Source organism: Momordica charantia, assembly GCF_013281855.1.
Source record: "Momordica charantia cultivar OHB3-1 chromosome 7 unlocalized genomic scaffold, Mcharantia_2.0 BLBB01000007.1, whole genome shotgun sequence".
In the NCBI taxonomy this organism is placed as follows: domain Eukaryota; kingdom Viridiplantae; phylum Streptophyta; class Magnoliopsida; order Cucurbitales; family Cucurbitaceae; genus Momordica; species Momordica charantia.
The window spans coordinates 17780847-17794396 of NW_028275165.1; the positions used below are offsets into that span (position 1 = coordinate 17780847).

General features: G+C 35.0%; 1 protein-coding gene across 1 annotated transcript; it reads right to left on the reverse strand.

Annotated features, from left to right (window-relative positions):
• Nucleotides 1–8364: 8364 nt before the first annotated feature.
• Nucleotides 8365–10322, reverse strand: NCED6 (nine-cis-epoxycarotenoid dioxygenase 6). Its single transcript, XM_088126814.1, has one exon. The coding sequence runs from the start codon at nucleotides 10255–10257 to the stop codon at nucleotides 8542–8544; it is 1716 nt and encodes a 571-aa protein (XP_087982940.1). The 5' UTR covers nucleotides 10258–10322; the 3' UTR covers nucleotides 8365–8541.
• Between the last annotated feature and the right edge of the window lie 3228 nt (nucleotides 10323–13550).

A 13550-nucleotide genomic window follows, 5' to 3' on the forward strand; every position in this document is an offset into this window, starting at 1 on the left:
GGACTGGTGTGGATTCCGATCGGGATAGCACAAATCTGGATTGGGATTGCAAAATTACAGACCGGGTCAGTATCCATACCAGCCCGGTTCGGATTTGTGCTATCCCGGTCCGGGATCACACCATTCCAGATTTTTTTTTTCTTCCTACCGGAAACGTATTATTCTCCCTCGCCTTCTTCTTTCCTCCCGGAAATATCTTCATAGGGAAGCAACATTTTCAATGGCTCTTTATTAGAGATTTTGTAGAACCGAAGAAACAGAAAATTTCCCATGTTCGTTTATTTATTCCTTGGTGGGAATATATTAGGAAGATTTTGTCAAAGTGTGGAAGTATTTTTTGAAGAGAGATTGGTAGGAGTATATTAGGAAGGTTTTATTAAGTTATGAGAGGATTTTTTAGGGAGAGATTGGTGGGAGGATATTAGGTATCAGAGAATTTTTTTATAGATTTATGTTGGTTGTCAAGAAGTTAGATTTTTGAGGTTTAAGAGGAGATATTGATGGGAGGATATTTTTGTAATTTTACCCGAACAAAAATTGAAAATGAGTAAAAAATGATAATGAAGGGGTCACAAATAAGGTTTAAAAATGGGTAAAAATCCGAATGCATAATAAAATTGGGTCAACCATCATAGGTGGCTCGAGGCTTGGGTAATTAGGAGGAATGTGTTCAAATCCCATGATGACCTGTGGAGTTTATCTATCGACAATATCAAATAATTAAAATATATTAAAAGTGTCGATTTGAGATGAACAATATAACCTTAGGCAAAGGTAGGAGGATTTCCTTCATGTAGACCAAAAAGCAGCATTTAAGTTAGCACGAAACAGAATTTGCTCCAATTTTTATATCACACAAAAGGGTTTTCTTCTTTATTTATGATGGGCTAATGCTAAAAGTTAATGGGTAAAGCCCATTCAGATCTGTGGGCCTAGAATAAAGATTGGGCCCAATAACAAATCTATAGCCCAACCCATAAACTTAGTTCCTTAGATCAAATTTTAAAGCAAAATCATGTTAGATTGAAATTTTGGATTCTTTAAGAATTCTTAAGGAAGAACTTTTTCAAGACAGAATAAATTATCTTTTAAAAATAAAATTTCAGTTTTATAGTTAGAACATATATATATATACTAATGTCTCTTAACCCCTATACTTTATGATTTAATTCATATTTAATCCATGACGTTTTAAAATAAAATAAATGTAAAGAAATTCCTCAAGATAAAAAAATGTGAAAGAAGTGAAAGTAAATTATACGAATTTGAAAAATGTTTGAAAACACTAAACTACTAATTGTATATTGAAAAAGAGCCATATTTGTTAGGAATTGATTAAAAAAATCATATTAAAAATAATACAATGTATTTATGGCAGTTTTTTTGAGGAAAATTATGAAAATAGTAATTTTATATTAATAGTATAGTTATGGTTAAATTTTCGTGTTTATTTTATTTTGATTCATGAATTTTTAAATATTTTGTTTTAGTCGTGGAGCTTTGAAAACTGTTTTTGTTATTCCTATTTTTTTAAAAAAAATATTTAGTAAAAATTTGGCATAAACTTATCTATACATGGCTAATTTTAAATCTAAAATTAAAAAATGGTTATGACAACAGATAAGAAAAAGTACACGTGTAGGGTAGGGATAGTATCAACATCAAAGTAGAGGATGGGATGCATTTCCTTCCATAGAAATAAAATCACAAAAGATTTATGATTATAATAATTAGCAATTATCATTTTACTTTATATAATTCAATTATTGTTATTATTATTTTTATCTGCGTTAGGGAACAAATATTTAAATTTTAATATGTTAGTTGTATTTCTTTTATAGGTGCCATAAAAATAAATATGATTTACAGTTCAAACTGAATTTTTTCCTCAAACTTTTTGGGATTGAATTTTTTACCCATTTTTAAATTGCAAGTTTCTTTTTTTATCCCTTTTTAAGTTTTGGTGGATGTGTGATTACCCTTTTACTTCTAAAGATAATTTAGAGGTTAAATTGAATTATTTTTATTGTTCATACTCAAAAAAATTATAATAAATAAACAAAAAGGAAACTCCTATATTCTACTGGCAATATGTCAAAGAATTAAAATATATTAAAAGTCATTGGTGCATTTGATTACATGAACAACATAATGTTAAATGTTTTATTCAATTTTAGAAGCCTTTCTAGGTGTCAGCTCAGCTTATTAATCCACTCTTAATAAATATATCTTTGACTTTCTTTGAGTGGAAATCTCTCTCCTGTGGGTGCTTAGAGAGGATTAAAAAAATAATAATAATAAAAAACACACTTTAAAGGTTTTATATTTAAAATAATGTTTTAAACTTTGTTTTCAACTATTTTGTCCTTAAAAAAATTCATTTAATTATTTATAGATATTTTAGAAAGCCCAAAAAGAATATGCAATTGCACTTTTAGTACTCTAGATACTCTTAAAAAGTTCACAATGGATGATATTTCCATCCGTAAAATAGAGATTCTCAACATTTTCGTCGACATCAAGTTTTAATACATTGAACGGAAGGAGTTCACTCATAAAGTTGTGTGATCACATACAATATTGCAGGCTTGACTTCATCCAACGATTTCACACTTTTGCTTGAAGGTATGAATAGTCAGGCATTGCCCCTGCCTATTGTGAGCATAAACGTGCACAAATATATTCAAGTCGACAAGTTAGGTGCTCCAACATCGAACTCTTCCTCAGTGACGTGCCCTAAAGTATTTCAAGTGGCCATGATGGATCACCACTGTTACAAAACAACACAGACATATAATAATCACAACTTTTCTACCAGTTTGGATCTGTCCATCCAGTTGTCTCTTCAATCACTCACTCATTCATCAACACTTGTTTAAAGCATTACAAACTCACCAAAAAGGAAAATGAGGGACACGGTCCCTTTTTTTCCTTTTCTAATAATTAGGAGTCAGAATTTTGCTCCCGTATACTTAGAGGCATCTGTGTCCACTTCAAGGTTCGGATTCGAAATATATTAAAGATTTTTTGGTATTAAGTTCACCTCGAACTCTTACCAATTAATCTGTGTTTTGGGGCTTCCTCGCAACTGAGAATTAATGTAAAATAATAGATAAAAAGAAAGAGAAAGGGAAAAAAGAATTGTCTCATGTTTTAGTACAATATGATGTCAGAAATTCCCATCATGTCCCCCTTCCAAAAATGTACAATAAAGAATAAATTAGTATTATCACACCATTATTGGTGGTTTTTGTGTTCTCTCTTTTTTCCCATTGAAGTGAAAGTGAAAGTGAAAGTCCCACAACATGCACTTCTTTCATTCTCATTTGTTTATTTTATTTTTTCTTTTCCAAAATGGCTTTGCTTTTTCTTGTCTACACCCCTTTTTTGGTTATTGGTAACATGATCAAGAACAAGGGTAGAACTAGAGACCAGGAAGAAAAACACAAACTCAAAGCAATTTTCATTGGACCATCTACTAACCACACACGATCCAATCTCCAGTGATGCTCCAAATGAGCCATCCGATGTGCCACCATTACCATTACCTTCGCGAGGGGAAAAAAGAAAACTAACCATATTGAACTGGCCACAACATCGTTGAATGTCATGAAGTAGACACCCGACCTTCGAAGGGTCATCACACTCATTTTTCAAGATCCGAATGCATCGTTGAGAACCAGTTTCAATTTGAACGGGATGGATCGATCCCCGCATCACGAGCCAACATCAAACCCACCCGGATAGTCAAAGCCTCATGAGAAGGGACACACACTCATTCTTCTTCTGGCACAGACATGCATGAGAATGGACGTGTTCATTCTTCTTCAAGTGATCTCAAATGCAAGTTCTTTCTACACTCGAAATAAAATTCAGTTACTTTTTTTTCTTTGAAATTCTTTCAAAAGATTGAGTTTTAGTTTTAGAATATTAGATGTACATAAGAAATAAAGAGTTCAAATTTTAGCATGGATAAAATAAATTACTCATATCTTACGTGTTAAGCTATATTTTTAGAATGGATACGTGTAGTTATCGATGGAAATCAAAATATATAAAAACACATTTGTATATTTGATTACATGAATAATTAATGTTATAATGTTAGGCGATCAAAATAGCATTATATTAAATTTAAACTAAAAAAGTCAATTAAGATGAGATATTTTATTAAAGTTGAATGTTTTATCCGATTCTAGAAGCCTTTCTAGGTGTCAGCTCAACTTATTAGTCCACTCTTAAATATATCTTTGACTTTCTTGAGTGGAAATCTCTCTCCTATGGGTGCTTGGAGAGAAGATTAAAAAATAATAATAAAAGAAAAAAAAATGCAAACTTTAAAGGCTTGATATTTAAAATAATATTTTAAACTGTTTTCCAATTTTTCCCCCTAAATAGTATGATATGAAAAACAAGTTAATATATTTTTTATATCGATAAAAAGTTATATATAAAAATATGTATGTATTTTCATTTCTTCCAACACCGTTAAAAATCTATTATAACTTAACATAAATATGATGTGTGATGTCAAGTAGGATCGATGGATTAAAGTCATATATGAATTTGGCATTTAAAAGTTCAGGGACTACATCGTTATTAAAAGTTCAGAGACTAAATCGTTACTTTTGAAACTTTAGGGACTAAATTGTTACTTTAACCAAAGTTCAAGGACCAAATATGTCTTTTAACCTAATTTATCATTTTTTGTATGATTTTCAGAATTATCTATCAACATCGACAATTATCAATATTTCCATTTAACATTTTTCGTAAAATTGAGACACGTCAACATTTTTGTCAACAACTACTTTTAAAACGTTGGACAGAAGCGGTCACTCATAAAGTCGTTGTTCGACCATATATATACAACATTGCAGGCTTGGCTTCGTCCAACGATTTCGCACTCTTACTTGGAGTATGAGTAGTAGACATTTTGCCCCCGCCTATTGTGAGCATACAATGTGCACAAATTTATTCAGGTTGACAGACTGGGTATTCGGACATCGAACTCTTCCTCGTGACACGTCTCAAAGTATTTCAAGTGGTCACGATGGAACAACATTGTTTGGGTTGGACAAACAAACACACCCATAATAAACACACAACTTTTGAGCCAGTTTGGATCTGTCCATCCAATTGTCTTCTCAATCACTCACCGATTTATCAACACTTGTCTAAAGCATTACAAACTCACCAAAAAGAAAAATGACGACACAACCCTTATTCCCCCACCAACACCACACAATTTTAACTTTTTTATTTTATTTTATTATAACTAGCAACTCCTAGAGTTTTGATCTCCTGAACCTAGAAACACTTGCACCTACCCTAAGACTCGGACTTGGAAGATTCAAAGATTTTTGGTATTTAACTTATCTGAACTTGAGTATTCTAAACCAGTATGACCTGCAAATCCCTGGTATTAGACCATCCCCACCACGAAACTGACAAATAAAGGTAAAATAATAAGTAAACAAAAATTGTCCCATGTTTTAGTACAATATGATGTCAGAAATTCCCATCATGTCCCCCCTTCTCAAAATGAAAAAATATATATATATTATCTCACCATTATTGGTGGTTTTTGTGTTATCTCTTTTTTCCCATTCAAGTGATCCCACAACATGCACTTCTTTCGTTCTCATTTGTTTAGTTTCCTTTTTTCTTTTCCAAAATGGCTTTGCTTTTTCTTGTGTACCCCACTTTTTTGGTTTCACACGTAATGTGATGGGTAAAATGATCGATAACAAAGGTAGAACTATATTTTTAAAGGGAGGGAAAAAAAAAAAAGAGATGGATATTTGGACTTGAACTATAGACATGTTATTAATACGTTATTATTAATTGAGTTATATTTAAGTAAGCGAAAATATAATATTTATAAACTATTGACGATAAAAATTGACAAGTATTATTTGTCATCTGAATATATAGGTTAGGATTACCTCTAGCTATTTCAAAATATTGGTAAAAATAGAATAAAAAATACAAATAACACACAAAACAAATTGAGACTATCTAAAAATGGTATGTTACCAAAAAAAAAAAAATAAAGTAAATAAAGTAAAATATATTATATCAACATTTGCTATATATATATATGTTTTAGCAAATCTTGATATAATATATTTAACTTTACAACAAGATTGGGTCGGGTCTCGGGTTCAATCCCTAAAAATTCGGGACAACCCAATCCGAATTTATTCATATATATATGTTTTTTTAATTATAAATAATATGATAATATCTTTATAAATATATAATAATTTTTTATCTTTAATCTCAATCCTCCATTATTTTTAATCCTGGCCCTTCACTCCATTTTAGGTCAGGGTTTTATCATCTTTTCATTTGGAATTTCACTCTCTCTCCAGCCTCTCTCCTTCATTTTCTTCCCTCTCTCAAACCTCTCTCTTCCATTTTTCTTCCTTCTCTCAATCCTCTTTCCTCTATTTTCTTTCCACTCTCAAGCGTTTCTCCTCTATTTTCTTTCTCATTCTAGCTCCCATTGTCGCTGTTATTTGCAACTCCTGTCGTCGTCCGCCTTCGCAACTCCCGTCGCCACCCACCTTCGCAACTCCCATCGTCGCCAGCTTTCGCAACCCGCCATCGCTATCACCGTCGCAGTCCGCCATCGCTATCGCCGCAGCCCGTCATCGTCATCAGCCGGCCTTCTTCCCTCATTTATGAGATTTTGATTTTCGACGTGAACTATTTTGTACATTTGAGTTTAGAAAAATATGAGAGAGAAAAAAAAAGTAATAAACCGACAATAAACTTGGGTTGGGTTAGCCATCGATTTTAGACCTGTCGATTCCCACATATGGCCAACCCAAAAATTCGGGTTGGTCCAAAAAATACCCCTAACCCGACTCAACCGAATCCGTGAACACCTATTGATATTTTCAGTCCAACTTTCTCCACCTTAATAGTTAAAGGTCAATGCATGTTAGGAATAACTCTCAAATTATTTAAAATCATCTGCTCAAGATTACTTTTTTTTTCAAACTTTAAATTAACTAAAAAAACTAAATAAATCAAAAAGTATGTACAAATTTAATCGTACAATAATACATGGTGGTGAGAATTCAACCCCACTCTTTTGGTAATTTTCGTGATAGGTCCTTCACCCGACCTCATGACCCTTTTGGTAATTTTTGTGATAGGTCCCTACATTTATGGTCCACCGTATAATCTTTAATCAAGACGTGCTATATACTACACCAACAATACCAAATATATTTAGAGGATTTTTTTTAACTTCAATGGAAATAGATATTTAAAATAAAAATATACCCTTTTAACAGATTAAATGGTTAAACTATATTCAAATTGAATAAAACAAACCAACAAAATTTTTAAGAACTTTTTAAATACGACTCAATAATTTATTAGAAAAAATTTGGAACAGTGAGTCTAAGTTTATGATTTAAACATAAAATTTTTAGAAAAAAATATACTTTTGGTGTCTGAGGTTTGGGTAGGTGTTAATTTAGTCTTTGAAGTTTTAAAATGAATACTTTTGATCCCTGACATTTAGAGTAGATGTCAATTTGATACTTTAAGTTTCAAAATAAATAATTTTGGTCCCTAAAGTTTGAAAAAACTTTCTAAATGGTCCTTAAGGATTCTTTGACTGTTAGATAGATGACTTAACGAAAAAATGACGTGACCATTAATAAGTGACTGGACATTTTTAAATAACTTTCTTTAAATGATAGGTAAGAAAATATTAATTTTTACATAATTTTGTTATGTGAGGTGATATTTTTTAATTTATTTTATTCTTTTGGTCTCTTCATCTCTTGCTACATCACATTGTCCACCGCTGTTGTTGTCGCTCATCGTTGTCCGTTACCGCCCACTGCCATGCTCCTCTCTCCTTTGTTCCAGATCTGTAACGAGGGAGAGAGGGAGAGCTCTTCCCTCTATTTGGCGACACCACTCCTCCCTCTTTCTCTCTTTCCATATTTGGAATAGGGAGAGGGGCTTGATGGATGGCGATGGCGAGCGACGATGATGGTCGTAGGCGATGGCTGGCGCAATGGTCAACGACAACGATTTCAATGACAGCAAGAAGATGGAAGGATAAAAAAAATGAGGGAAGGAATAAAAAATAACAAAATTGTCTAAAAATTAATATTTTTTTTATGTAAATTTAAAAAGTCCAGTTGCTACGTCATTTTTTCGGTTAAATTGTTTATTTTAAAATTTAAGGATGAAATTGACAATTACTCTAAATCTCAAAGATAAAATTCATTTTAAAACTAATCCCAAATTTTGAGGACCAAAAATATATTTTTCTCAATTATTCAAGAAAAACTCAAAAAGAAAAAAAAAAAAAACTCTTGCATCAGTCAATTCTCGGTTTAATGTTATGCCTTGCTTAGGTTTTATATTTACTATTTTACACAATCTCCCAAAACCACTAATTATTACACATCATTTCCACACCAAAAAAAAAAGAACAAAAAAAAAAACAAATTAACAAACTGATTAATTTACAGAAAACAAGCAGAAAAAGGAAAACGAAAAATTCTAGCTCGGAGCTTGCCCCTTCAAATCTTCTTCACTAACAAATGTGCCGTGAAATCCGTACGGAACCCTCGCCGGCAGCCTCACTGCCGCCACTTCCTTCATCTCCGCCGCCTCCACCACCACCAGCTCCGACGTCTCCCTCTTCTCATCCCTCACAAACCCCACCACAAACCCTCCGTCCTCATGATCTCCGCCGCCGCTCCCATTTTCCGCCACAAAAAACGGTTCGCCGCCGTACCGGCCGTCGCCGTACAAAAACTTCTCCACCTTCCCGGTTTTCAGATCCACCTTCGCAATGCCGGAGCACTTCGGCCACGGCTCCGCTATAGCCAAATACACGAAACGGGTTCTCCGCCCAATAAACCGCCGGTTTACCTGACCCGCTTCCAAATTCAAACCAGACCCGAACACCCGCCGGGTCACCTCCCGGGTCCTAATGTTCATCCGAATCTCCGTGAGCTCAATCGTCAACGCCCGGTCCCGGTCGTTGAAAATCGAATCGGGCGGGTTCATACAAGACCCGATAACGACGACGGTTGTCTCACCGTCGCCAGCGGTCTCCTCCCACGCATTCCACAAATGGAAGCAGAAGCAATCCGGAACGTCGATCCAAACGATCTCCTCCTCATCCACGTCGGATTTCGGCAAGATTCCGAACCGGGAAGTTTTATTCGGGTCGAAAACAACGGGCGACCCGCCCCGAACCATTTCGGACAATTTAAAAACCACTTGATGGTCCGGTATCACCACGTGGTTCTCCGTTATCGCGAAGTCGTGAATCATAGTCGCCTCCCGCAGCGTGATGGCCACGTCACGCGATTTTTTACCGTCGCGGTCAAACCGTAAATATTTCAAATATGGTTTTTTTACCATGTTGTAGCTCAGACCGTGGAGATCGCCCAAAATGGGGTCCACTTTCGGGTGAGCAATCATTGGACAGTTAAGCTGATCGTTGAAGCTGAACCGTCCGATCGTTTCCAGATCTCCATCGTCCATGATTTTTACGTGATACGGAAGATCGTCTTCGGACAAAGCCAATAATCTACCGTTGAAATAAACCAAACCGGCGTTGGCCACGCCGGTCCCTTTAGAGCCGTCGATTAACCCGATCCCGGATCGAGCGAGAAAAACCCCGAGCCGTGCCAGCCCCTGGTGACCATGCAGCTCGCCGATCGGCTTGGGGAATACGGCTCGCCCCAAAGCCGCCTCCTGCTCGAGCCGGCTCGTGCGAGTGAACCGGCAGCTGTAGCTGGCTTTGTTCCCGGCTTCTAATTTAACGGCATGGACCATTCCGTCACCGTCAAACAAGTGGTGCCCACTTAAGGGTGCATGCATGGGATTAGCGCCGTTTCTCAAGTAGACGCCACGTAAGCATGCAGGAAATTCTCCGACGACTTCGAGGTCGTGGCGAACCGGGAATTCGGGAACCGGGGAGAAGTTGCCGGAAATATGAACCGCCGGGTCGACCGTTTTTGGCAGTTTTTCAACTACCAGCAACGCCTCCACGGCGTCCAGCAGCGATTCCGCCAATTTCTGAAACGGGTTCAGCTGACGTGGTAGAATCGGTAAGGGAAAAGACGACACCGTTTCGGGCGGAGGTGGCGATAATTCGAGTTTTCTTATCGGGAGGGTTCCAATGGTGGGGTCCACCAGCACTTTGGAGGAAGAGCTCCGGAAAAGTGGCGGCGGCGGCGGCGACTGTAAACAGATTTGCATGGCTGTATAACTGTAAATTAAAAGAAGAAGAAGAGGAAAATTGTGGGTTGAAGAGAGATTTGAAGTTGGATTTTATACAAAAACAAAATGAAGAATGGAGGCTCAAGGTGGTGGGGGTAGAGAGATATTTGAAGGTGTGGCACGTGGAAGGACCGACACGTGGGAGATTGAGATGGTGATGATAATTGGAGGCATAGAAGAGAAATTATATGGGAAGAAACCGTCACAACATTCGAGTGATTTTACATGTCCAATTTTACATACACGTTAAATATACGAAAGAGAAAGTATAAAAATATTTCAAATTTTATGTCCTAGGGTTATTAGCACGTGAAGATTTTTAAATTCATATCAATTATAGAGAACATATAGAATGGAAATTCCAACTCATATCTTTAGATGTCTTAATCCATTGTTTGCCTAGGAGATAGTTAGAAAGGAGATAAAATAAAATTATTTAATATATAATCTCACTCTAATCATTCTTTATAAGCTTAATGGGAACCTCAAAGAATATCTTTAAAGTCTTGGATTTAAATTAGGTAGAACACAACTTGAAGAGTATAGGAATAGTATGTAGGCAAATAAAGTCCAAAGGACCACTCCTGGATTTAAATATATATATATGTTTGTAAGCTTAAATTTATTTATTATTATTATTAATTGTATAAAGTTTGAATTTAGGAATTAAAGTCAGCAATTGCTGGGTGGAATTGAATTGAATTCATATGGGAGGCACGTGATTCTATGTAGAGATGACATTGGAGCGGATGAGGTTGGAGTTAACTATTTTTTCTTTTGTATGGTTGAAAATAGATGGAATTAATTTATTGGTTTTAAATTGATATTTTATTAAAATATTCAATATTTGTACGGATAGGACACGTATATGAGATGTAACAGGAACTCCATTCATCACAATGGTAACCTAGAATCCTATCAAATTATAGTTCAAATTGGAGCTAGCTCTATAATTATTGAAGAATTGAGTAGCTACAAAAACCACATATTAAAATAAGTGTGACAAATTTTTGTCTTATTATATAATATAGATTCTCAAAATAGCTAGTGATTCAAATGAAGAATGCATTCATTAATTTCTAGATCATGACTTTCACCATATAACCTATACGGATGTTAAAAAAATTGAATGTGTTAGATTACTTCTGTTGATGTAAAATTTTGATTTGGGTTCCGACGTCGAACGCTTCGTTCTAATACATGTACAAACAAAAGATCAACACACAGATTAGGTGTTAAGCCTTAACACACATCAAACAAAAGGTTTAGTTTAAAATAGCAAAAAATATGGTTATAAAGCATACTTTGCAGTCTAAGTCTCTCCTATTATAATTTATAGATCAGAAGTTTATTCGAGTGGATCGAATCAACTGGATCGAGTTTAGCCAGGTAGTTTGACTCATATCGCTCCCTTATCTTAATAATAATATAGGAAAAGAAGCTAGGTAGCTAGTTGCGAAGAATCTCTCTAATTAGTTATTCGACGAGTGAATCAACATTGTTTTTGGCCAAAGCTGTGAAAACAAAACAAAAAGGGGATCAAGTACCAACACAAATAGGTTCCTAAAGAGAGATGATGGATACGGTTGCAAAATTTTGCATTGGAAATGAGAGGGTTTTGGAAATGTTCCTAAATATCTAGAGATATTTATTTTAATTGTGTTCTAGCCCATACTTGATAGATTCAATGTGTATTTTAATTTTTAATGTTGGACATTATTTTTAGTATAAAATAATATGGTATCATACTTGGCGAGTTTGACAGATTTTTGGAGAAAGAATAAAATCACTTACGTAAGTTTTTAATTCATCTTTCAGAAATTTCGACTTTTCATCTTTGAGAATATAACCTAATTTTCATCATTATCCTATTTATAGAAGTAGTTCTACTTTTCTCGACCGTGAATAAATTGTGGAGTTATCATATTGAATTATCATATGTCTGCAACCTTAGTTTTGAGTGGATCAATTCGACAGGATCATGTTTGGTATGATTTGGTTAACTTGAAACCAGGCCATTTCAAGTGAACTTAGTACGGTAAGTTCACTTATAATACCATCAATCAATTTTAATATCCACAAATAGAAAGAATATAATTAAAATTTATTACAATATAAAGATTGAAAATTTTTAAAAAATAGAAACTAAATTAAAAGAACATATTACACCATTAAATAATTAGATGTCATACTTAACCACCTCGTCCAAATTTTAATATCTAACAGAGTATATATATTGCATCATCATCCCATCAAATCAATATATTAATAAAATAAAAGTAAACATAAACAAATATATCCATGATTAAAATATTTTTAAAACATTTTTTTATTACGATTCGAATAATTATAAAGTTGAGAGATTGATAATATCTACTAAACAAAACCCAATCCGCAACCAGAGATTTAGTTAAACATATAATTTAATCAAACATTTAATTTTGGATCTTTTTTAAATTGAAATTTTTTTCATTTTTTAATAAAATGAAATAAACCCTGAATATATATTCCAATGTTTTGGAAACAAATGTTGGAAGTGGAAGTGCGGCATGCAAAAGGACAGTGGCGCGTGGCGCGTGGCAGCTTTGTTTCTTAGTGTCCACGTGGGCCCCACGAGTGGGCAGTCCGGGCAGCCATTTGACCCCGGCTAACAACTGCCCGGCTGCCCCCAACTCAAACTCTTTTGACTTCAGGTGGGGGGCACGAGAGTTTCCAACACGTGCCTATAACGCCAATTCTTTTCCCACGTGTCACTCTGCCACCCTCTCTCCCACGTGCGCTTTCACTCTCCGTGGGTCCCTCTAACCAACCACTAGTTCTTTTGTCCGTATTAGCGTCAGCAGTTTTCAGATTTGCTGATCTTATTACGTCATCATCCGGGACAAAATACGATTCCTCTCTGTTGCACCACGTGTCTTCGAATTTAATTTACATCTGCTTTTCTTTTTCTTATTTATTTATTTATTCTAATTCGATGATCGTGGGTCATTTCGACTTGCGAGGCCCATTTGGAAGTTCGATAGGTGGGCCGGGAGTCCAATACGGCCCAATATTATTAAGCTATAGGCCTTCTTGATGCTCTTGAGAGGGAAAGAGAGTGTACCTCATGTCTGAGACAACTCCTATTCGTAGAAGAAGTCCTAATGATTATTATGCGGATCTGATACGCTGCCTAATGTGCTGTGTAGCAAGAATAACAAGTGGTCCACTGAATTTATGAACCAGCAAGTATTTATTAGTTGCAATACCTTTCTCTTTTTTTATTCTTCCTC